The sequence below is a fragment of the Photinus pyralis genome, unplaced genomic scaffold (genome assembly GCF_008802855.1).
Source record: "Photinus pyralis isolate 1611_PpyrPB1 unplaced genomic scaffold, Ppyr1.3 Ppyr1.4_LG1, whole genome shotgun sequence".
NCBI lineage: Eukaryota > Metazoa > Arthropoda > Insecta > Coleoptera > Lampyridae > Photinus > Photinus pyralis.
This window is the reverse complement of record NW_022170249.1, coordinates 51646474-51673373: the sequence shown is the minus strand read 5'-3', so window position 1 is coordinate 51673373 and position 26900 is coordinate 51646474. Positions and strand designations below refer to the sequence as shown.

Below are 26900 nucleotides of genomic sequence, written 5' to 3'. Positions count from 1 at the left end.
GCAAATTTTATAAAATTGTATTAGGGCTATACAGGAGGAATTATACAATTGAAATTAAAACGAAATTGGCATGGTAAAAATTAAGCAGACATTAAAAGTTACATAACTGCATATACATGTAGATTAAAATGTTAAAAGTATCAACTCATTTAACAGTAACATACTACAACGATCAATATTTTTGTTATACTAAATATTACAACTAATGCTGTGTAATTTAAAAATGTATAAGCAATGTAATTAGTAGGTACTTTTTTTTTAAATGAACTGTAATTTAGCGATAACATTCAATAAAATTCATGCAGATCTTCATAATCACATCTTTCCATTCGCGATAACAAAAAAACATCCGAATATCTACAACATTCACCGTATAAATAAATACGTCAAATTAACGTAAAATCGAAAGAAAATTAAGTCCGTTTTTCAATTCACAAATACGCCACATTTTTTAACTTCTAATTAAACTAGCTTAAAGAGTTATGCGAATTAGCAGAATTTTTTGGGCTACTCTGTATTGAATGCGCTCTTTCTATATATAGTCGAAGTAACTTTAGTTTACTACCCGTCAATGATGTGATGTACGGGGCCAGTCTTTCTTCTCCTACAGCCTTGTGCAACGCAACCATACAAAAAACTGCGCTTTTTCGCACAGCGCTTTCCTCGTGGTCATTTGCCTTAAAAGTAAATAATATCGTTTTTTTTCAAATTGCCAAACTTGACTTACCTTTATAAGTCCTGGCATGACACTTCCCAAGTGATCATCCGTCACCTCCAGCGGATGGACTTCTATAAGTTTTGTTAACATTTTGATTGCGCCCTGTATTGTGGGACAAGCGCTCGTGTGTATAAGAGGAGATAACACACTTATAATGGCGTTGAATGGAAACACGCTCATTGCGGCCGCAGTAAGTTCAGCCGCTTTCACAACCTTGCAAAATTCACTCTTTATTGTGAACCTACATAGACGATTGACTTACCTCTCGCTTATCTGAGCAATGAGCATTTAAAACTCGCAACGTAAGCAACTCGACGAAGTTGCTCCAACACTGTCTCATATTATCATTTTTAAATATTTCCGCGAAAACCTCAAGCACGATGACCTGAGTATTACAGTCGGGCACGTCCAGATTATCAATGAGCACGCGCAACAATTTCCTACAAAAGACTAAAGAAATCGGCTTCCAACAGTTGCACCGACTTACTTAAATTGCGGTATAATGGCATCAACTTGACCCTTTTTAATTAAAAGCACTAACTGAGACAATAACTTCTGCTTATCGGTCACAGATGCAGGATTGTCCACCAAACAGACTTGTAGAATTTTTTTAATTAATTCCTCATTGTCCGCCTCATCTGGAAACAACTGTTAAAAGATCATTCGTTCCGAAATATTCTCACCTAATGTACCACTGTAGCCGTTCAAATTCGTCTCTATTCCGTTAAGCGAATACGGCAAAGATCGGCAGCCGGTCTGGCTCACGTAGTTAGGCCGAATTGTTAATTCCTCCATTCTTTCCTCTAGCGTTATTACGTCACTCTTGATATCGTTTCCGAGTGACATTTGTGAAATTCCCGAATCTTGTGATGTGGTGTCTCTATCCTTGTCTAACTTAGAACCTGAAAATGTACCAACCCGTAATTAGATCAGATGTCAAGGATTGAACCCAGGTCTGATAAGAGTTTGTTGGGTAGGATAACTGACAGTTTTGAATTAATTAATCCAGATCATGAGCAATATTAGCAACAAAAACAATATTTTGGATAGTGTTGGATTTTTAAGTTCTTCAATTTGTTTATACCGATGTAGAGACTTTTGCGACTATTTGGAAAAGGGTAGGTAATAATTTAGCCACTTTTCTGTAGGTATGTCATTCTATCGTAATGAATTTCCAAATTATAATGTGTTGCGCCAATTTACTCTCTACCTACAGTACATAATTATGATGTAACTGTAAGAATTATACTGTTTTTGAAACCTGCACAGGGTGGCCCATTAGTGCGTGGGTGGAAGATCGTGGGTTTATTAAAGTGCATATTTAAAATTCATTGTTGGGGCATGTTGAAGGACAAACTAAAAATATTTTCAACAAAATTGCAATTGTTATACAGGGTGATTATATCAAAGATGCTTGTTTTTTTTTTAAACAGAACCGCCTGTATATGATTGCATATTTCGATTCCTTGATCAATTCTAGTGACTTTATGTATTAAACACAAGTTTAGATGCATTCTTAAATTTTTCAAAAAGTAGATCTCCAGTAAAGATTGAATATCGCAGTTATCATAAAACTTAGAAGGCTGTGACTACAGTGTTACAAATCATGAAATGTACTGACATAACGGTGAATGGTCAAAGTTTAACCTTTTTTAAGTTAAAAGAAATCACTCTCTCAATTTTAAAAATTTCAATCAAAGATACCCAACTTGATTCTTTGAAATAGAACTTTTTTTTTCTTACATCAAATCTAGGATTTGACTACCTAAGAACGTTTGTATTTACCTTTTACATATTCTTTGTAATTCAACAATTTCTAACCATTCAGTGTTTTTTGATTTTCAAACCCTCTCAGTAATTAGTAGGCCGTTAAAAGTTTAAATGAAAATAAAAGAAAAATAATTATTGTAATAAATGTTCAAAATGTTTTCCCATTGTACCAAACATTTGTAGATGTGTTTAGAAAAGGCCAGTGGTTTATTAACGTGGATATTTAAAATTCATTGTTGGGGCATGTTGAAGGACAAACTAAAAATATTTTCAACAAAATTGCAATTGTTATACAGGGTGATTTATATCAAAGATGCAGTACAAGGTCTGGAGAGCGCGCTGGTCAATTTATAGCGCCTCCTCGACCTTCCAAGAAAATTATTGATTCAGACATTCTTTAGGTTTATAGCAAAATGAGGTGGAGCACCATCATGCTGAAACCACCTTTTTTTTATGATGTGTACTGCAACATTCTGAAGCAGAACAAAAGGTTGAGCACTTACAATTTCATAGTAAATAGTAGCGTTTAAATTATTTTCAAGAAATAGGGTCTAATTAGTAACCATCTAAAATGCCAGCCCTTACCAAAGCATCTGAACTTCGCCTCATTAGATTAACGGGTAAACTTATTAATTACATGGTTATAATAATATCTAAATGCCACTCGTTATTCTAATAGACACATTATTATTATTATTATACATTTAAGAAGTAGTGTCTGTGCTATATAAAAATCTTGTGTTTATACGTGATGAATAGAGAAAGGTATTACGAATGTGGCAACACCGTGGAGAGCCGTCTAATAATAATAATAATAATAGCGCCGCGCGCTTCTTGGCACAAATCGTTTTGTTTCATGATATAATAAAAACAAGATATGCTAAATTGCCGTTCTAAATTCGTCCAGTCCGCGCATGACGTCACGCGGAGCTTAAAATTTGAATTTAAAACGGAATTCTTATGGGATTTGTTTTTTAATTCTAATGACTGAAGGCCTGGTTTTTCCACTCTTCAATAACTTCACTCTCCAAATAAATTTACATAGATAAGATACCATTGTTGATACAGGGTCCGGCAAAATGATCTCCCACATTTTAATCTGTAATAAAAACGCCATTGTAAATGTTATATAGCGGCTTTATTAACTGAAAATGTATGCTATGCCATTTGTTTTTATTAAGTTTTGAAAATTACAGAGTCCAAATGGCGACCATTTTTTTCGATACACATTCGAAGCTGATTTCTGATTTCTCTTACAGCTGCAACAATTTCAGGTGTCCGGACACTTCTGGGTCTACCAGTTGATTTTCTTTTTAAGGCTGAACCTGTAGCTCTAAAATTTGAAACCCACAACAGTATTGTTTTGCGATCTGGAACTGGAGCATGTCTACCAAGCGCGAAGTGAGTACGAAATGTTCTTTGCGTCGTAATCACAGATTCGTTACTTTTCATAAACGTTTCAATAACAAAGGCACGATGCTCACCCGTCCAATTCATGACTGACAACTGAAATGGCAAGGCCAGAGCTACCAACCGACTACACTAAGCTCCCCCTCTCTTCAGTGATTCTGGCACAGTGGCGGTGCAAAATGTGGGAGATCATTTTGCCGGACCCTGTATAATCATTGTCAAGGCACTTATTTGCCGAATAAATTTATCAAGATGGAAAAACTGGCCCCAAGAGGAAAAGTAAGCTGAAATTATTGTATCATGGCTTTGTTTGGCTTTCGGGCCGCGTGTTATCATTCTCGGTACGGTAGTTTCGAAATCGACTTCTTAACGCATGTGACTCGTGCAAAGCAAATAAACGTGTGTTGGTGGTGAAAATTTGGAACATCATGGGAAATTACGTTAAAAATAGTAAAAATCCACAAAATCAACATAAGACCCTGAGCGCAAAACGAAAAAGCCGCAGAAAAATTAGATTACTTGCAATGTAAGGTTATAGATACAAAACATTATTTTGTTTTACTCAAACAGAATCTCAAACTAACGCTATCATTTTTGTTGCAACTACTTTAAAAGTCAAACTTGACCTAACCTTTGTTTTTGATCACTCAAATGTCAAAGCGCAGCAGTGTTCCCAGAGTTAAAAAGCGCATGCTACTAGAACGCGCTTATTCAGCAACACTATTTGCGTGACAGAGACGAATATAAGCTGGTAGATGTAGTAAGGGGACTGTTTGTTTACGCATAAAAAAGTCACGTGGTCTCCACACCTCTTAAGACAAATGATTAGTTGAAATTTGATAAAACGTCAAATTTCAACCAATTTTAGACCTTAATCCACTGGTTAATTCCAAGCGAGGTTAAACCGCCTTTGTACAGGGTGGCCAAATAAGAATGTGAGGTACTGTATCTGAGAATCTATCCATCGTAGAGGCTTGCGGAAAAAAATTTATTACTAAAACGGCCACGAGCAAAACCTGGAAAATATTTTTAAGTTTCTGAAATCGACGCTAGGGGGCGTAACTGCAATCTAGAATCTAAAAAACTGATGTTTCTGTAAATTCCACTATATTAACCTAACAAAAAAATGTCAGGTCTTTGAAGTTGATGATAATCTGAACAATTTTTGTTTGACAATTTTTCCTGTATCTCTAAAAATGAAGTGGTGGGGGGTATTCAGAGGTTTCCGTAAAGAACACCCCGTATCTTCGAAACGGCTGAGCCGATTTAAACAAACTCGGGTTAGTTCAAAAGAGCTATTCCTCATCTACAAATATTATACTACTTGAAGTTTTGTTAGTTTCACATATCACCGCTTGAGGGCTTTTTTCGACATTCGGACAAAAATGGTCAATTTTCTCAAAAAAATTAAATGCATTGGTTCGATTTTTTTTTCATGAAAAAGTAGCTAAATGATGCCTAAACAAGTTCGCGAAAACAGCATCTCGATATCTTGAGATATATATATATATATTTTTATATCGTGATGGCCAGCATTTCGAGCATTTACGGCGGCATTAAAAGCTTCCTTTTTTAAATCGATCCACCTTAGGGCCACAAATTATATGTACAGTGTGTAAAGCGATGGGGTATACAAGAGGGAATTTATTTAAATATTCATTTATGAAAAAAATTTATTCTTCATGATATTTATTGGTTGCTTTGAAAGTACCAATAACGTTTCGATAATCTAAAATTTATTTATAGAAATCTGAAAAAATAATAAAATTAATTTTTTTTATTGAAAGTTATCATTCTACATTATAATTAAGATAGAGTATTGCTATCAAACCACAAACAATCGAAACGTTGGTGGTACTTTCAAAGCAAGCAAAAATATTACGAAGAATAAATTTTTTTCATAAATCAATATTTACAGAAAAAATTCCCTCTTGTATACCCCTTCGCTTTACACACTGTATAATAAAAATAATTCCGGAAAAAATAGCTTAAAAAAATAAAATTTTGAGGGTATAAAATTTTCTTTTGCCTAAATTTTAGGTTAGGAACAAGATATCGAGATGCGGTTTTCGCGAGCTTGTTTAGGCATCATTTAGCTACTTTTTCATGAAAAAAAATCAAACCAACGCATTTAATATTTATGAGAAAATTAACCATTTCTGTCGGAATGTCGAAAAAAGCCCTCAAGTGGCGATATGTGAAACTAACAAAACTTCAAATATTATAATATTTGTAGCCGAAGAATAACTCTTTTCAATTAACCCGAGTTTGTTAAAATCGGCTCAGTCGTTTCGAAGATACACGGTGTTCTTTACGGAAACCTTTGAATACCCCCCACCACTTCATTTTTAGAGATACAGGAAAAATTGTCAAACAAAAAAGGTTCAAATTATCGTCAACTTCAAAGACAGGACATTTTTTTGTTAGGTTAATATAGTGGAATTTACAGAAACATCACTTTTTTAGATTCCAGATTGCAGTTACGCCCCCTAGCGGCCATTGCAGAAACTTAAAAATATTTTCCAGGTTTTTCTCGTGGCCGTTTTAGTAATAAATTTTTTTACCGCAAGCCTCTACGATGGACAGGTTCCCAGATACAGTACCTCGCATTCTTATTTGGCCAACTGTACAATCTTAGCCTTTTAGTGAAATCCGCCACTTCACAAAACGCCTAATCATTTAATGAATCTGCAGCACAGTTAACTCTGACAAACCTCAGGCAGCGTGCCGAAACCACTGACCTTGGCCAGAAGCAAGACAAAATCTAATTGTTTAAATCAGTTTCTCCGCAAGGTCGTCTCACTATTCTATTATTTTCCCTATGACGATACCAAAGAGCGATACTTTTCAAGAGGTTAAAGTTTAATAATAAAAAAATGTGTTCGCAGTGCAGAGTGTGGAGTTAAGGAGAAGGGTGGGTGATTGCACAATTGGGGCTAGAAAGGGTATACGGTAAATCAAGGTATCCTGATGGCCAAAATTACTGGTTTAGCAAGTGCTAAATATTACAAAGATAACCAATAGGAACAAAAGGTGAATGGAGATCAAAAGGCAAAAATTCTAGTAGGAAATCAAAGCACTCACCTAAAGTTTCGTAACTATAATTCTGAATTTCTGCCGTGGTTTTTTGCAGACTCTTAAAAATCTCTTCACGATTAAAATCGTCAACTCGTCCAGGAAGCGTGGTAGGTGAGAGAGCTTTCGGACTGCTGGCCACGAGCGGACTGCCGGGTTCGCTTCCCGTCGAACTCTTCCTGAGATGATTATGCGCAATCGTCGATGCGACTTCCTGCTGCTCCTTCGGCAGTTCGGACAGCATTAATATAACCTGCTGCGTGTTGCAATTCCATAAGGCGACGAAAGCGTTCTTTGCGGCTTGCCTAATTTCTACGGATTTGAAGTCTTGAGCGTAGCCTATAATTTTTTGAAGCGCTTGAATGGCGGGAGGTTTCGAAACGAACTGATTCGGTTCACTCATATGACACAATGAAGTTAAAAACGTTAAAACTGCTACTTTCACTTTACTGTTTGGCGTTTGCGTCGCGTCCACTAGAAATCTATACACACAAGCTAATTGCAACTGTACGGGAAAATTCTTCTTAATTATATCTAAGGTGTTCAGTAATTTTGCGTGAGTGGAACTAAGCAGATCGGTCCCTAACTTATGAAATATGCGTTGCAATAACACATATAACCAATCGTGTAATTCGTTCTTATGGCGTTTTATAAGTTCGTTCACGGTATCGAGAAAAACACACAAGCCTTTCGTATGAGAATCCATAAACATTCTCGTAAATATTTCGGTAATATGTTTCAATTCGGCGGAGGTTAGGTTCGAACCAGAATTCAGATAGTGACGAAGTGACACCAATCCATCTTTCCGTTCTTGCCATACTGTACTCGTGCACATCTGTATAATTTCGTTGATATCCTGCAAAATATCGAATCAATTTTGGCTCGCAATTTTCTGGCAAAAATCAACACTTAAGGCTCTAATACGTGACTTAGTTCCGTATGTAAAGAAAAGAGAAACGCACAAGAAAAGCATACTTACTCGGCAGGGTTCCCACATGTCCCTGCTGGCTAAACGCTGCTGAGAACCACTCCAAGAGTACGACTTAACACAAAATAACAACCAATTAGAGCAAGCAAAACAGCAAAAAAAAGAACATCATATCAAAAGAGCTGCACAAGAATGACCACAAGACAGAAAAACTTACATCGCTGGGCCTTCGATAGGAGTCAAACGATTTTTCCGAACACAAACTTGACGTTTCCGAATCATCCGAGTGATTCTCCAAAGATCTCATACCCTTCCTTGGACTCTGTAGTCGGTGGTACTCGCTCGAATCCGTCTGCGTAAACTACAAAGATGTCCTACTCACAATTTTTTCAAATTCTCTACTTACAAAAGCGTCAGCGAAAGCACTTTCCGCCTCCCTACTTTGCTGTAAAATCTTCTGGGCCATGACCGGACGCGATGCCGGACTGAGAGGTGGACGATCGTTTGCCCCTCGCAGCCTGCTCAAGCTGGAGCCACGTGTGGGGCTGGTTTCGCGCGATGTATCACGTGAGCCTGTTGTCGAGCGTGGTATACCGGAGGACAGTCGACGCGGTCTCGGCGAATCGTGATCTGTTCTACTGTACAGGTACGGAAGTCGTGAACTTGGTGAACCGGAACGGCTTGTTGCTAAAAAGAGAAGGCTTGAACTACCCTTTGGCATTGATGGAACTTGGACTAAAATTTGCTGTTACTATGGGAATCTGACTTATCTTAAGGGACCGAAAGTTGGTTAAAAAAAAATCTTCAATAGTTTTGAAAATATCGCAAAAAATTAAATTTCTTCATGATGGAGAATTCGAATATGGCATCCATCTTTTAATCATTTTCAAGATGATGGAGAAGCATGTGACACTTTATTTTTTTTTATGGCGCCATTTTGGATTTTGACATTTTGAGATTGCGTCTTTGTTTCTCTTTACAACGATGTATCACACATGGTGGTTCAGTATCACATTTTTATAATAATAATAATTTATTACCCAACAGCCAATGCCAATTACAGTGTAATGTTACATAAGCAAAATTCAATTTTTCATTTTTTCTGCGAAGAGTGCTTTGGAAAAACAAAACTTCTTTTGGGGAAAGGGAAGCCTTTATCAAAAATTTCTTAAGTCCCACCTAGAAAAATATCGGCCACCCCTGCTACTTCATTCTGACTACGGGCCTGAGGGAGCAAAAATAGACATCCTCACAGGCAGTCAACCTGCACGGAGGGCGTTAGTAGCCCGTACCTGCGACTCCAAACTATACTGCATTCACAATAAGAAGATAGTACCTAGATGGCGCTGTGTTTGGAGATAAATCACACACGGGAAAAATATAAAACGCCACCTCTTCTACCATTGCTAGGAAAAATCTTTGAGAAACTCCTCTTTAAAAGGCTAATGAACAATACGGATATATCATCTCAACTGCCCCTGCACCAATTCGGATTTCGAGAAGGCCACTCAACCACACAACAAGTACACCGAATAGTAAACAAAATATCAAGGAGCCTTGAGGAAAAGAGATACTGTACAGCCGTGTTCCTGTACGTTGCCGAGGCGTTTGATAAAGTCTGGCACACTGGCTTACTACATAAATTAAAAAGGTCCCTTCCAAGCTATTATTACCTTCTCCTTAAATCTTACCTTTCTGACAGATTCTTCACAGTCAAGTATAACAACGAACATTCCAACTACCATCCTATAAAATCTGGTGTCCCACAAGGCAGTGTCCTTTGGTCCTCTACCTAATTTATACTGCTGACTGACGATACTGCTGACGATACGGCAATTCTTTCTACGCACGATAACGCAATACTGGCATCTGAAAACCTCCAAACCCACCTAAGCCTTATAAATGAATGGCTCTGTAAATGGCGCATAAAAATTAACCAAACTAAATCCGTACAAGTGACGTTTACTACGCGGTTCAACGTGTGTCCAACAGTTACCTTAAATGGCGTTCCAATACCTGTCAAGTCAAGACCGAAACCAAATACCTTGGCCTGCACCTAGACCAACGACTAACGTGGAAAAAGCACATCCAAACTAAACGTCAACAACTAAATCTGAAATTTCGCCAAATGTATTGGCTGTTTGGACGACAGTCGAAACTGTCCTTGTCCAACAAGCTACCACTCTACAAAACAATGTTGAAACCAATTTGGACATATGGAGTGCAACTGTGGGGATGTGCCAAACGCACTAGGATTAAGACAATACAACAGTTCCAGTCCAAAACCCTCCGCGCTATGGTGAACGCACCATGGTATGTCTCAAATGAAACCCTACACCAGGATCTGGGGATCATTTGTCACTAACAAAATTCAAAGGCACGCCCAAAATTACCACGTCAGACTCCAGGGCCACAACAATGATCTAGTACATCAACTGTCCGCTGCCCACCCACCTTCTAGAAGATTAAATAGGATCTGGCCTCATGACCTGCAAGCCCCCTAATCTGAAAGGACGACTATAGGAGTACTGCTAATGAGTGGTTCCTCCCTACAACGCTCATATAAGTCGACACATTTACTTAATACTCCCTGTAGAGTAGATTGTAAATTTACTGTTAATAAAAAAAAAAAAAAACCAAATTATTGTACAGTACAAATATCAAGAACTGCGAACAGAAATAAATCAAATGGTTGCACGCTTAGAGCTTTGCCATTAACAGCTAAAGACAGTTCAACAGTTTAGTTGGCAACAGAAACTACCACCTTACAAAATTCGTCACAAATTTTATTTTTCAGCATAAAACCGACTTCTATAATATATCACCATTCTTCCATCGACTGCATGATACTATGTAAACGTACTTAGTGATGACGTCATCCTACTAAACTTTAAAAATGCAATCTCTTGTAGATCTCTAAGTTTATATGCTTTTACCACTATAAAAGAGGAGTGAAGATTAACAAGGGTAGAATCATAAATTGTATCATTACAAGATATACAACCAAAACAGAATTGCTGTCAGCAATTCATCTGAACTTCGCCTTAGGATTCGACCATATTTACCACGTTAGTAGTCACTTTAGTCTTTATTGTATAATTATATTTACGATATTTGGTTGAATAAAGACAATATTATTATTATTATTAAAAGAGGGTACCTCCCAGGACAATAAAAATTTGTCTACAGGCAGAGAACAAATGAAAGTAGATGTAATAATTACTTACGTTGTGAATGTGACACCTGCGCATTTCGACTTCTCGTTCTACCCAGTCTTTCAGGAGACTGCATCGCCGCTAATTCTGTCCTTTTCGGGCGCGCTACACACAAATTCGATTTTACACTTCATTCTTAGCTATAGACCCAAAGTAAGTGCAAGCAAAAAGTAGCAGTTACGATATATAGGTACAACATGCATGCAAATTTTAAAGCTTTTTGTAGGGTTTTCACAGTCATAGAAATTACCTGTCCATTTTCTCGTGCACGATACTAAGGGCAACGATTGATACTTTCATGTCTAGTACCAACTAATTATTTAGATTACAGTAAAGTCTCAATAATCCGAGGTAATTGGGATTGGTGGTACCTCAGATATCGACAAACTCAGATAACACAGAAACAGTGAAGTGCGATCCGTGCACAGTAGCGAACAATAACCTACTGCTCTATTTTTAGAACTAGTGCCATTTACCTTCAAAAGGTCACCTGCGGGCTTGTGGTGAGTAGCGTAGAATATTGCAGGCGCACGGCGATTACATGAAAATAAAATAAGTTTTCACGTTTTTTTAAAATTTTGGACCTTGGATGGCACAGAACCTCGGATTACTGAAGTTTGGATTGCTATGACCTTACTGTATAATGTTAGTTTAGTTTATTTTCTGATGCTGTAAGTTTATATTATTGTTTTTGGATAAATATATTAACAATAACAATTTAAACTTCAGTTAATATTTGAAAAATTGGGAAAGTGTGTCAGTAAAAAAAATTAACATGTTGCAACGGGAACGATAATAGTTTCATAATCGTTGAAATAAAAAAAAACAATTGAACCCTACAGTAACAGTTGTTTCTGTAAGAACCCTACAAATGATACTTTATTAATCGTGCACTGTTGTATTTTAGAGCGGAAGTTTTTATTTAAAAGCAGAAAGAACGCTAAAATAAATTATTAAAAAATATTAAATACCTTGCTGCGCAACCTCTCCCTCTACAGACATGAAACAAAAGCAAGAAAATGATTAACGCTGTTATTGGAGCTAAAAAAATATCAACGTACAATTATTAGCTGCTAATACGCTACAAAACAATATTACGGCATCTAATCTGTTATTAATAGTAAAAGCAAAAACAAAGCAATGATCTTCGTGACCGGATACTCACGTAAACTCGCTGTGCCGAAAGCGACTTTTTGTCGGGTCATTGCGGAATATTGCGCACGCGCTTTCGCTCTTTGCGCGGCTTGCAAGTCTATGGCAGAATTGCTTCGGAATCCTTTTTTGGAATCTAAAATCAAAAATGCAACTTTTTATGAAAAATGTACAATCTGGCTAAGATAAGTAATTTTAATTCAAATCAAATCATTTGAATTTTGTGAAATTCTTTGTGGCATCAATGCAAAACTAAAGACTGATAAAGTCATTCTTTCAGTAGCATTTTAATGGGCAATAGATATCCATTTCCGAAGAAGAAATTACCTGAGGTTTTCGATTTTAGTACAGGGTGTCCATTTCTTAAGAAATCTCAAATGGTATGAAGTTGGTTAAATTATGGGAAAATATTACTACACTATTATTCACCTTGTGAGCAACAAAGGCCCAGGGAAAGTATATGAATTAACGAAGATTATTTTGAATTGAAGTACTTATGTACGATCATCGACAAAAATAATGATAAAATTAAACTTACTGCCGCTTAGACAACCAACCATACACTATCTACAATAGCAACATTGAAAGGCAAGTTTTTTCGCGGCATCGTTTAAATTAGTATATTTATACAATGCTTGCTGAAGTTGTTATTTCTATTTTCTCGATTTAGAATAAAAAGAAAAGGATTCCTGGACAATAATTACAATTTTTTCACTTGCGGTTTGACTGGAAACAAGCAAATTTTTTTAAAAACAGAACAAAGTGTTTTTTATTATTGAATACGCAATAAAAAAACGCAAGTACTATTTAAATCTTTCAGTTTTATTTGTTTACTGCGTTTACGTGAGCCTATTTTGTCACTGTGCAACAAAACTGGATCATTTAAACCTAAGAGAGTATTTAAAAAAAGAAAATTAACCTTAAAACCAGTTTTCATTTCAAAGAAAAAGAAGATACCAATGTGTCCCAAAATATAATTCGTAAAACTAGGCTTTACCAATTCTTGTAATTTTACCTACTGTAGCGTGTGTCTCAAGGTAGCGACGAAGAACTACCGAAGCAAAGACGACAATGAGCGATGCCGTGCAGCCCATTTCTACACCAACAACTTACACTTCAACGTTGCCATTTTAGATAGTGTATGGTTGGTTGCCTAAGTGGCAGTAAGCTTCATTTTATCATTATTTTTGTCGGTGACCTTACATCGGATCCATTCATTTCTCTATACACTCTATAGCCCTCACTAATGATAATATACACTATGTCCGAGATGAAGAGGGGCCCCTACAAAAGGTAAGAGATACAAATTTGGGTAATTGGGAAAAAAATTGTACAATCAAGGGTCTAGAAAGATAGCGTTTTAGAGATCTCTGCATTTTTCTTTTGTTTTTAAAACATTTTGAAAAAATGGATTTTTCCATTTTACGAACTAATTTTTTCTGGCGTTAATATTTGACCTAAAGCATTTAGACGGAGTTCGTTTTGTCTCTTCAAAAATATGTTCAACATCATTTTTTTAATACGCCCCTGATATTCCGCTATTGTATGCTTAAGGGTACTTTATCAAGGCGACGCAAAAGTTTTTACAGTTTTATAGCTCTAATTTTTATTAAAAATGGATTCTGTCTTTTGGGATAGGTCCTTAATGACTATATGTCTCAAGTTACGTCATGATTTTGAACATGTGTTTGACGTAGTTCGCATAAACAATTATAGAAAGAGAGCGACATAACAAAAATTACTCAATAAGAAAAAAATTCCACGTAACTCGATACAGTTTTTTTATTTGCTATTCATTGCGTCTTTTCATTTCAAAATATTTTAAAAAATAAATCCAAAATATTGTAAAAACTGTATGGATTTTGATGATAATGGGTGTGTCTATTCCTGTGACTTGTAAATTAGAGGGAGGTGCACCTAAGTGAGTTCGGCCAATAGCAAACGAAAACCGAGGACCGAAAGATAGGTATTTATTAACGAGCTCCTAGCGAAGTTATAATTTTGCGGTGTCTGTTAGCACGTAACTCATAAACGAATGGACCGATTACGATGAAATTTTGCAGGTGGATTTTTTATCAAATTTGTATATCGGAGTTTGTGAGTTGGCAATGTAACCCAAAAAATAAGGAAGGCCCTTTTGGCATCTCCGTGAGTTATGAACCGAATTGCATGAAATTCAATATGCGTATAGCTTTAGCCATATAAAACGAAATTCCAAAAATTGAGCCTAATCGATCAGCATTCACAGTGCCCTTTTCGCATCTCGACCATTTATAAACAGAATTGCAAACTTTTTTAATTTAAATTTAAATGAAATTTGAAACATAACCACTTGGAATAAAAGCAAATATAATGCTAATTTCAAAATCTGATTTTGCGCATGCGCAGTGCCAACTTTCTTATTTATGGAGGGACTTAAATGAAACTTGATACATAGCTACTTGGAATACAAGCAAATTTAACCCCAGCTTCAAAATATGGTTTTGTGCGTGTGCAGTGACAACTTTCTTATTTATGGAGGCACTTAAATAAAATTTGATACATAGCCACTTGGAATAAATCCACATTTAACGCCAATTTCAAAATTTCGTTTTGAGTCTGCGCAGTGCTAACTTTCTAGTTTTTATGAAGGGATTTAATGAAATTTGATACATAATACCACTTGGAATAAAAGCAAATATAACGCCAGTTTCAACATCTGGTTTTGCGCATGCGCAGTGCCAACTTTCTTTATTTATGGAAGCATTCAAATGAAATTTGATACATAGCCACTTGCAATAAAAGCAAATGAATCGCCATTTTCTAAATTTGGTTTTGTGTAGGATGTGCAGTGCCAACTTTCTTACTTATGGAAGCAATTAAATGAAATTTCATATACATATAGACTTTAAATAAAAACAAAACTAACATCAAGTTTATTTATTTATTCAATATTACGGGAGATACCCCAAAAAATCAATGTTTTGTTCACAATCCACATAGTTTTGCTTAAATTAGTGTAAAAAAGCAAAATAAGAATAAATAAACCCCTCGCCAGGAAAGATTGTCAGTCACAGAACACTTGATCCTGGTCTACAATCTATGTTTTTCTAAAGATGTGAGGGACTTCCGGGATAGTATCGTGTCAATGTTGAACAAAAAGACTTTTCGTTCAACATTGGCACGGTCCTATTCCGGAAGTCGCTCGTATCTTAACAAAAACATAGATTGCAGATCAACACAAGGTGTGCTGCGACCGGCAATCTTTCCTGGCGAGAGTTATATAGTAGGTAAGCAGTAGTAATCTAGTATGATTTGTCTATATCATTTAGTAACAGCGATAGACAAACACCTATTAATGCAATCTGCGGATAGGAGTTTGCGAACCACATCATTCTAATACTCGGGGATTGTTTGTTGTAATTACATTGTAACTTGTATGCGAATGGGGCGCACTACTAGAAAAGATGAAAGTTCATATCGGAAAAAAGCTATAAAGCTCGTTGTAAGAGGTAAGTGACAACTTTATCGAATGGATACTATGACCTAAAAGTTAGCCACTAAAGATTGACTTCGCCCTTTTACAACATAGCACTGTCACTAAATTATTAAGAATCAATCCTCAGATTCTTATACTCGTACTTGTCCGTCCGTCCGTCTGCGTGCGTGTTTTTTGAAAGTGGCCGATCGTATTGAAATTGGCGTACAGGTACTTTGGACATTAAGAAAAGACGCTACTGATTTTCAGAAAGCAGGCTCAACCGGAACAAAAGTTATAGGACTTCGAGTGAATCGGGAACAGGAAAAACTGTGCGCTCAACCGAGGCTCAAGATAATAGAAATCAACATATTTCGTTCCTTATAGGTCATGTATCGAGTTCGGACTTTCGCTAGATTAAACAAAGCTCTTTAAATTTTTGCCGCATGTTTAATAATCACCCTGTATAGACCATAGCCAGCTATCAATTAGCGAAAACCTGAAGTTTAGTGGCCCATCAGGGATCGAGATCTCGGTCGATTTATAAAACGCAATTTCATCCTACATTCATAAATTATTGACTTGAATGGGAATAGCTTTCCCCTTTCAGACTAAGGCCCGGTTGTACAATGTCAGGTTAAACTTCAGTTGGGTTCAACCGACAAATTTGAGAAATACGATTGGCCAACTTGTGAAATACTAGCCAATCAAATCCTTTAACCCACAATTCAACTACAAACTGAAGTTTAAACTGACATTATACAACCGGGCCTAAGTGATCCAGGAATAAACACGATAGTGCGAATCTCACGCGGAAAATCCAAAGGTTCTACGATATTTCGTCGCCAAGATCTCGATCGATTTATAAAATGCGAAGAGGTAGGATGACCCCCCACGCCGGCAACAAAACGAACCGCCCACAATTTAAAAGTTACAAGAAAACGTATAAACCACCTTAAAGTTCTTTTTATTCTGTTTTTTTTGGGTTTAATTAAGAAAATTCCTATTACAGAAGGGTTTCAGTTGGATGAAATGAAACACCCGACAGATGAAGCAGAAACAGCGTGAGCAATATTAATTTATATATTATGTCATTGCATTCCTCTTCTGGCAATTGTATAAAGCAAAAGTAATAATAATAATAATGGTTTTTTTTTATTGGTTAAATAATGGTTAATAAGTGTATCCCCTCCAGTTGGTATAAATAATTTTATGGCAATTTTGTGATGGCATCAACATTTAATTGATATACCTAATTGAATTTCTTACAGCATTTCATTTATTTTGTAGGTGGCGCTGTTTATTTACAGGGTATGTCTTCTGGGGGCGAGTTGTGATAGTTCAAGATTGTTAAATACTGCACTTGGCATTGAGGATTAATTACTTTATGTCTGCTCCTTTGCGTTTTGTTGTAGTGTTATAAAGGTGACTTATTTTGAGTCTCGCTTTGGGCATGACATGTTAAACCATAAAAGTGCGGAAACGTACGATCTTCTTGCTTTTCATTTCATTTTGCTAGTTACATTTTAATTTGTATTTTTCGTAGTTTCATTTTTGGTTTTGCATTAAATTTACCACACTGTATTTACAGATTTTGCTTTTTCTCTCCCCACTCTTTAATTGCAAAGGTAAGCTGTTTGCTACTTTCTGTTCCATTAATTATAGGGGGGATATTGTTTAGTTTTTTCTTACATTTGATTTCCCGTAGACACCGCTAATTAATTTGAGTTTTGTCGACCACAAGCAGGGTTTTTAATTAAATTTTATTTTTTTAATGTCACTAATTATTCTATAGAGCTTCGGGAGCCCCCCAATTGCGTGCAAACTACCGAAGTTCATTGGAACAAAACATAGTATTTTGTTATCAAGTTAGATACAATTATGTGCCATGGGGTTCAGTTAGTTTGGGAGCGAAAGTGTAAGACAAAAAAACAAGTATTAGTTTTCTCTTTAAGCTTTAGTTTGGGACTTTTGGAGACATTTGGGCCTCAAAAAATTTTTTCTTGCCTTACACCCTGTATACAAATTTTAATTATTATTTCACTGTACGATATATGATAAATGAGAGCACATAAAATTTAAAGGCTGTCAAAAAATGCTATGAACGACATTCAAAATGTGGTACTTACAAATGTACTTAATAATATAGCATCTTTGACATATGTCAGAAATTGTACCTGGATTCGTGTATGAAAATTTTGCATTATGTACAGGGGGTTGCGTTAAAAGAATAGCATCAACTGAAGCACTGCCTACTTTAAAATAGTAAAAAAATACGATAAACGACAGCGTTTGGATGAGTGCAGCACATGCAAAAATGAAATTTGTACAGAAAAGTATTTTTCCCATTAATTACATTTTTTTTATTGATTTTAGGAGGCTACTTGAAGATCATTTAACATTTCAAATCTTCTTTGGACATCCGATGATTAATCAAACATGAATTATAAGAACTTTGGCTACTGTACTGTGAAGATATTAGCAAACTGCAACATTAACATCGAAAATATAATGGCAGTTACATACTGTCTCTGGAGAGAACAGGTATAGAGCTACGTTGTCTATAGCTTCTAGGCAATGATGGAACCCTCTGCAATCCACCACTGTAGAGATTTTCTGTACTGCCTAAAGTTCCGAGCAGCATTTAAAACACGAATTAATTAAACACACTTAAACCCCTGCGATCAGCAAAACTTTGAAGTGCCATTACCTGTAGCACTTTGAGGCGTCGTAGGCACTCGGTACTGTCTAGGCGTGCGTACACCCGGAGTCGGCGCCAAACTGTTGCTGGATGAACTGCTCGAGAGGCACAACTCCCCTTGTAAGGCGCGGCGGTAACTGGGCTCCAACGATTGCAAAAGCGATTCGGCTTGATCGGGAAAGTGATCCTTAAAGCCACGGAATGCTCTGAAATGACTCACTCAGTACATTAGAAGCAACCTCAACACTGTACCTTCGTGAACAAACACGAGCTTCGGGATCGGCATCGGCTATACCTTTCCGCAAAGCTTCCTGAAGTACATTAATATGTTTCTCTAGGGGATGCGTCGCCCACTGAGTTAATATTAATTCCAAAAATTCGCAGCAACTTCGTCGAATCTCCTTACTTTTGGAACCACCTAAATTTGTCGTAATAATCGGTATTAACCTGTGATGTTGCGTGTATTGCAGGATGAAACGAACGGTAATATTACCAGCCGTCGCGACCACCTAAAAAATTCTACTAAGCGAACGCCCAAAAGACGGAAATATACTTACTTTAGCTGAATTTTGAATGAGGTTAATCAGCCCGTTTAACAAGCACTCTGAGCAATGGTCAAATTTGTTGCCGATAACTTGAGATAAATACGCTATCGTTATGCAAGCTTCCCTAACTACTTGCGAACGTAAATCTTTTAGTGTGCCTTGAAGCGGAATCTCCAAATTACGTAGGTTGATGTAGAATTCCTCGTAATTTGTAGCGCCCGCAATGACCAGCGCTCTTACTTTTTTTAGCTGCGTTTACGCGACGTTAAATTTCTACCGAAAAAGTGCAAGGTCACACTTACCGCATCCACTCGTTTATACCATTCTTTATTCGGATCCGCAATTATTTCCTGTACTGCCTTCATTTGCTCGCCCAGTTCCCTTGCTGAGAAAATTTGGGTGTTTGGTACCTCTTCGAATGAAGAAGTGAAGGTCTTCTCGTCCACTGCTCCTGCTAAAATTAGTACAAGTTATATTATGTTTCACTGATTTAATTGTTGTGTTAACATTTATGAAAAGATCTTGCTAACTGGGGCAAATCATCCGGTTGCTTTCGGCGACAAAAAGTGGGAGCAACTTATTTCAGAAATGCAAAACTGCTGCCCCCCCCCCGCAGTGCTACATCCTCCCCCAAACGTTCACCACTTATAGCTCTTGTGTTAGAATGTCTAAAAAATGTCTATTGTCCCGAGGGGTTTTTACCATTGATATTTGGTATAAATAAATAAATAATAATAATAATGCCTTTATTCACTGGGAATGGGCGAGGTTCAACAATGACATGTATGTCATGTGCTGCTCTTGCACCTAATCCGATATAACATATAGAAACTAAATTACACTGATACCTATATACACGGTGTCCATTTTTCGAGTGCCACTATGGGGATCTCACTTATCTTAAGAGATAGCAAGTTGGTTAAATGGGGGCAAAGTTGCAAATTTTCGTGCTGAATAAGAATCTGAAAAGAAATTTGAAATATCTTCAATAGTTTTGAAGATATCGCAAAAAACTAAAATGTTTGATTTTTGTTTTTAATTTTTTTGTGATAAACTAATCGTAGTAGACATTTCTAATTAACACATTATTCGGACACTTTCTAATGGGGATTCCAAACATGGCATCCTGTTTTTAATAACTCTCAAGATGACGGAGAAACACGTTGCAACTTTAGTTTTTCTTATGAGCGTCATATTGAATTTTGACATTTTGGGATTACGTCTTTTTTTCTCTTTACAACGATATATCATACATGGTGGTTCAGTAACACATTTTTCCTAAAAATACAATTTTTAGTTTTTTGAGAAGAGTGCTTTGGAAAAACAAAACGTTCTTTTGTTGTGAACAAAAGATTGACTTATTTCATGTAGTGTCATTTAGGTTTATGCTAGTTGTATTGCGAAAATGCCTTTTTCAAGTGCAGATGAAACAGATATGATCCAAATTTACTACACTTCTCATCGAAATGCCCACATATGGCTGCTTCTTATTCAGCACGAAAATTGGCAACTTTGCCCCCATTTAACCAACTTTCTATCTCTTAAGATAAGTGAGATCCCCATAGTGGCACTCGAAAAATGGACACCGTGTATATTTAATAAGGCAAATGACCATAATAGTCGATGCCTCAGGAGGGGTTTTAGTGGGTATACCCGGTATCTGGGGGAGCCCCACACTTAGTGCGTCATTGCATTTCCTCTCCTGAAGAAAAAAAAAAAAAACAGAAATTAATATTGATATGGCCACAGATAAAACATAAACATGTAAAAAATTAAAGAAAGAATATCTCCAGTGAACACTAAGGTACATAATTATTTATATACATATAGGTACACGTTTCATACACGCATAATCATATAGGTATATTATTGGAATTAATAGGACACAAGCAAAAATTCAACTGAAGGGAGCAATTAAGTGCATAAAAATTAACTTGGCTTAATGTTTTGAAATCAAATGGTATCTTGTTATACAGATGTGCAATTTGGTAACTATAACCACCTACATATACAGTGAATTTTTTTTAAATGCGAACATATGGCTGCAATGTAATTTCCCTATGTTCGATTTTAAAAAAAACACCTCAACCTATTGAGTAGTTCAAATGAGTAGTAGATACAATTGACAGCTGTCACATTTTTAAAAATACGGCCGTCCAATTTAATTATGAAATCGGTTAGGTTATTGCTTAGAATGTCTAGGAAGACACTTCGAACCTTTATTGTAATTGTTCTCGTTATTTATTTTCTTATTTCCTTCATTTATGTATTGAATAGATCAAATTAGTAGAATACCAGGTGCACATGACCTAAAAATAATTGAAGGTTAGTTCACAATGAATGGTGATGTCAGCGCGTGCCATGTGAAGTCAAGTTATCGTAAGTTTAAGAAAAATGTATCCTAAAGTTGCTATGGCCTCACATGGCTTCTTTAAAAAAATCTTACCTAGTGCTCTACATCATAAAGACTATGAGTTGCTGTTCATAGTCACACAAGTTGCGCGTTTTGGGAATGTGAACCGCGCACACCTCATAGATTGATGTGTTTTTTTTTAAAATCGAACATAGGGAAATTACATTGCATGCAAACTCCTATGTTTGCATTAAAAAAAAACTCACTGTATATTCGTTTGAGCAGACAAAATCTCCAAATCACTAGAATTTGCAAATAACATAACAACTGATTTTCTCATGTTTATGTTGAGGCAATGGTTTGTAGATGTTTCAAAAATGTGTTGTAGGTCACTATTTACAGTTTCACACGCCTTCACTATGTCTCTTGGAAAAAACGAAAAATATATCTGAGTATCGTCAGCATATACCTAGGTGATATTGGCAATCTTTTAGAACAGAAGGGATAGCATGTGTGTAAATTAAATACAGTAAAGGCCCTAATATGGATCCCTGAGGGACCCCTCTTTTGATATTTAGGTACTTTGATGCCTGACCATTGCAAAATACTGATTGCTGACGATTATTCAGATAACTATTAATTAGTGAAATCCCAGATTGCGAAGCCCCAATATAATGTAGTATAGCCAGCAATCTAATAATATTAGTAGGGTAACCTTTCCAGCGTCTCTTGCATGTAATACATCGTCTGTTAGTTTAAGCAAAGCTGTGGTACAGCTATGTTTCGATGATACAGTTAAAGCTAAAGAGGAAACTGACACAATAGTTGATGGTCTTAGAGCAGTGGTTCTCAAAGTGGGTGCGGCAAGCACTTCATAAGGGTGCCACGAAATTTTTAAATATTTACTAAGCTTAAAATTACATAAATTAAAAAAGGAATTAAAATAATTTAAAAAAATGAAAATTTGTTTTTTATTACAATTCTGTTTTTTAGTTTCTATTTTATTTATTTCTATGATTCATATTTCATTAATCAATCATATGATGGTATTTCATTAAATCAGACTTTCTCAAGCTTATAACTTATATTTGTGGTGCATAGGGTGGTATGGGGAATTGAAAACGTCCTATTTTGGTTTTCATCCGTAACCATCTTCAAGGTTGTTGAGTGTCAAAATTTTAAGTCATAACGGCTTGAAGATTTTTTTAAAATTTTTTTGGCATACACTGACCAAAATGGCTTAAAAAACTCTACAAAAAAGTTCATTACAATTTTTTTGTGAGTTCCTTTGTTTTTGAGAAGTTTTGAATTGAAAAGTTAAACTATTTATTTTATTTTTCTAAATTTCATTTTTCTCTAAAAGTAAGCATCAGAGTGGAAAATGTCAATTACAAAAAAGATGTGTCTTGATGAGGTCTACAAAAAAGGCGTCTACACTTCTTGAGTCGGGTTCAAAAGCAAGACGCTAGAGGGCATTTTCTAAATGTTATACTATGACCAAAGAACCAAAGAATAACTAGTTTTAAATGCTTTTTAGTCCAGGAAATATATAATTTTAGGATGCAAAATTCATGGTAGTTCTGGACATAGGCTTGTTTTATGTTTTCTGGATCTATGAATCCGAATTTTCAACTTCCCACCAAAAAATCCCCCCGCAACTCCCCCAAATTTTGAAAAAAAGAAAAAATATCGTTTTTTTAAAACCGTTATTTTGTGTATTTTAGAGAAATACTATCTGGAACTTTGGAAAGTAGAAAAAATTTGCGACAAAAAGATCATATAATATTTTGACGTAGGGCGAATGAGTATGGCGTTAGCACATCTCAGAACAAGCGCCTTGGTCTCGTACGCACGCCGGGACATTAGACGATAACTGCGTGGTTTTCGCCACTTTTGCGACCTTGCCTATTTATCGGTGACTGTAATTTTCAATTTGTTTGTTCATCCCCTTTCCTGAAAAGCGCAGAAAGATTGCGAAGAGAAAGAAAGCAAGTCATCGGTTGACATAATTTTTGATGAATCTATATGACTCCTTGTTGGCCAGGCAAATTTTTTATCTAACAGCAGAAATAAACATCGCCTCATTGAAATTATTAAAAGGAAGTCAACAGTGCGACAAGCTGACTAAAACGCAGACTGTCTCATCGTTAATGCAGCAATTGAAATGGCATCAAATCATCAATCGGTGATTATTGTCGGCGAAGATATACATTTATCAGTTCTATTAATTGCACTTCCTCAATCCGCCAATATTTACTGCATGAAGCCCGGCAAAACCAAAGTTTTACAATAGATCTACTCATCCTTTGGTCTTAAAGAAAACATAGTGGCTAAAAATATACTATTTTTACACGCTTTCAGCGGCTGTGACTTTATGTCTGCGATTTTTGGTCACGGTAAAGCCAAATTTATTAAAGTTCTCGTCTAGAACTCAGATTTTTTATTCCTAACTTCGCTGTAAAACACAATTAAGCCTCTTTGCCTCCAACTGAACAACACTTATTCAGGACGTCCCATCAAGTCCAACTATGGCTAGAAAATGTCATGGAACCACAAAAATGGAGCTAGAAAAGTACTAGCTACGGACTATCTCCTGTCACTATTAAACCATCCGCTCCACCAAAATTAATTCTAAAGCTAATCTCCTGGGTGTAAAAAAAAAGGCAAGAAATTGGGTTGAAATGTTCAATAATGTGCCTCGAGTGCAACAATTCATGCGATAATAGCCCTAAAGATATCGTGGAAGATTTGGATGAAGAAGATCGACAAACAGATGAACTTGAACTGTTATTTGAAAAGGTGATCCATCAAGCTGATGAGATTATTTTGGAGAAATCACGTAAATTTGATGTTCCAGCTTTTCCTAAGCCCGAAAACATGGAAGAATTGTCAGAGTAGTCGCTTCTAAACTTCCTTTTTTTTTAAACTCTTTTTATAATTTAATTTAGTAACAAAAGTCTATATTTTTTAAATGTGTAGATGTGTTCTTAATTCTGAACTTGTCTGAAAATAGGTGGAGGAAAGTTGGAGGTTGAGGGTTGACTTCCCGATGTTAAAAAATAAGAGAGATTAAAGGAGGGAGGGGGTTAAAACGAAAGATAAAGCGGATGAAGAGAGAGCGAACACGAACGCCGTGGGTTGTTAGGCGAAGTGCGCCTGAGTCGCCAATGAGCATACTTCAACGCTCGCCAGCGCCACCTACGTGCGTAGTACGTAAAAATCTTTTCTGACGTTTTTGGTTGCATACTATATCTACATTTCAAATTTGTGGGTATTTTACTTGTGAAACCACAAAAAACGATTTCTTAAAAAAACATATTTTTTTCAAGATTTGGGGAGGTTGCAGAGGGAATTTTTGGTGGGAAGTTAAAAATTGAGATTCAGCAAACCAAAAAACATAAAGTAAGCCTATTTCCAGAACTACCATTAATTTTGCAAGCTAAGGTCCTCATATGTTCTGTATTGCCTGGACTATTTGTGTTTAGAAATTTTTTTTGTAGACTTCTCATCCTTCATCTCTTTACTAACGGTAAAAAAGCAAAAAAATAATAATACTAGGGGTGCCGCGACTTTTGTTTAATAATTTTAAAGTGCAAAGTGAATTTATGTGTGGGTAAATATTTATACAAAGACAATTGTAGCAAGTTTTATGCTTTATTGCCTAAGTAATGGTAAACAGGGGGGGGGGGGGTGTTCAAATGTGAGTATTTAGCAAACAGAGTGCCAAAAAGGGTACTCACAAAGGCAAGGTGCGAATGTCTCGAGAACGGAGTGTTGGAACTGAGTACCCACAACACGACCACATTTGACCCAATTGTCAATTTGTGAGTATTGGCGATCATATCGAAATTTCATTGCAGTGTAACAAGATCTTTTCCATAAATGAATGTAACATAAGCGCCAATTAAAAAAAAAGTTAGCACAAAAATATAAATGGCCATAACACTCACATGCACTAGTGGCTTTCCGCATCGATCCAGTTCTGCTTACAGTCGCTTCACATAAAATTAAGTTGTAATAAGGCCAAGCGGGATTAACATAAAAAAATAATAAAAATTATCTTACAAAGCTACACAAAAAAATCAAGCCAGAGAGCAACACAAATTTATATAATTTTGCATACTCTGGTCAAAGTGAACACTTCCTTATGGTAAAAAGCTTGTGAAATTCATTCCTAAGAAAACATCCACTTTGTCCAATTCTGTGTATTTAAAAACAAAGTAACATGAAAATATTTCTGTCCTTTTCTTAATCATAAAGCTTTAGCAAAACAAATAATTGTTAGACACAGGTGACTTCCACCCTTTTTTTACAACTGTCAGCCACAAATGGTCTCATGCCAATTCGTGCACATTATTCTTACCCAAGTTCGGAGCACTCGCTCCTGCAGCCATCTTGCTGGGCGCAGAAACCGTACGCTTACTCGCGCTCGTTAGCAGTCCAACCTTCTTCACTGGAACGGCGGGTTTTGGCATAGATATCCTGTCAATTTCGTCCATTCCGACTGTAATCGGCAAAAGTTTTAGTCAGAAATTGGCTAACATTTGAACTTACGATCGAGTGCACAACACGCAGTCGGAAGTAATTCACCGGCACTTTTAACTTCATCAAATCTTAAAAGTAAAGCGGGAAGTCTCGTACTTGGAACTAAGTTGCGCCTTTGCAAATCGACTTTCAATTTTTCGCCGACGTGTTTATATAAGTCGACTAAAGTACTAAAGGCGGTATCTCGAACGGTCGCAGTCGGATCGGATAATAACTTCACTATGTACGATATAAACTTACTGAGCGTTACTGATTGTGCTCCGTGTCTACGAATCAAAATTATTAACGGTCAAAGTCGCAATCGAAAACTTACTCATTTAACGTATTTACAAGGCACCGTAAAACCTCCTCTCTAATCTTCGCGTTTTTGTGTGTGAATCCGGGCGTAAGTTTCTCGAGGAGTGTCTGGGGTGTGAGCACGTTACGCTCGAGCAGTTTAAGGATCAGCAGCTGTGCCTTCTCTCTGACCGTATCTTTTGAATCGCCTAATCTATCTATGACTGCCGGTAACACAGTTTGTAAGTAAGGACGAAAATCGTGACCCAGCCTGTCTATCAATGATGTCATTACTTCAATGCCATTGCTCGATACCTGCAATCATAATTAAACTGGGCATTTTAATTTCGATCTTTGCCAGTAAACAAATTTGGTCTTCCTTTATGAATTTTAAAAGTTTACTAAGTCGGTGAAGTGTGACAGATAATTACTTTTCCATTCTATCAATAGGACTGACGTCATTAGTGTGGTTTGGACCGTATTAATTATACAAAGATGTTGATAGGTGACCATAATATTAAGTAATTTAAATTGTAAAATTGATTAGTACATAGGAAACCTGTTACATTTGATTAGCATAATTATGTAAACATTAAGTGGGTTATTTGAAAACAATTTTAAATATTAACACAGTTCGTTTACCGGCAACAATTATCTTATACAAAATAAACGAAAACCTAAACCAGATGTATGATAATCGGGCACTAAATTAGTACATTTGACAAGAAGTGGTAAAACAGTTGTGTGAGTAATTA

At 36.3% G+C, this 26900-nt stretch overlaps 1 protein-coding gene across 6 annotated transcripts; it reads right to left on the bottom strand.

Moving 5' to 3' along the window:
- Positions 1-3: 3 nt before the first annotated feature.
- On the bottom strand, positions 4-26460 carry LOC116159593 (CLIP-associating protein-like; the record flags this gene model as incomplete). 6 transcript variants are annotated; one of them, XM_031472642.1, is given in 21 exon segments in its annotated part: positions 4-677; positions 728-931; positions 981-1158; positions 1206-1356; positions 1402-1620; positions 6983-7829; positions 7953-8015; positions 8119-8262; positions 8308-8588; positions 11129-11221; positions 12088-12108; positions 12282-12404; positions 18252-18350; positions 18436-18632; positions 18679-18935; positions 18984-19220; positions 19274-19425; positions 25275-25319; positions 25688-25828; positions 25879-26135; positions 26183-26460. In XM_031472642.1, coding segments are annotated over 21 exon segments (4197 nt in total), but the record flags the coding sequence as incomplete, so codon positions are not given.
- Positions 26461-26900: the final 440 nt, after the last annotated feature.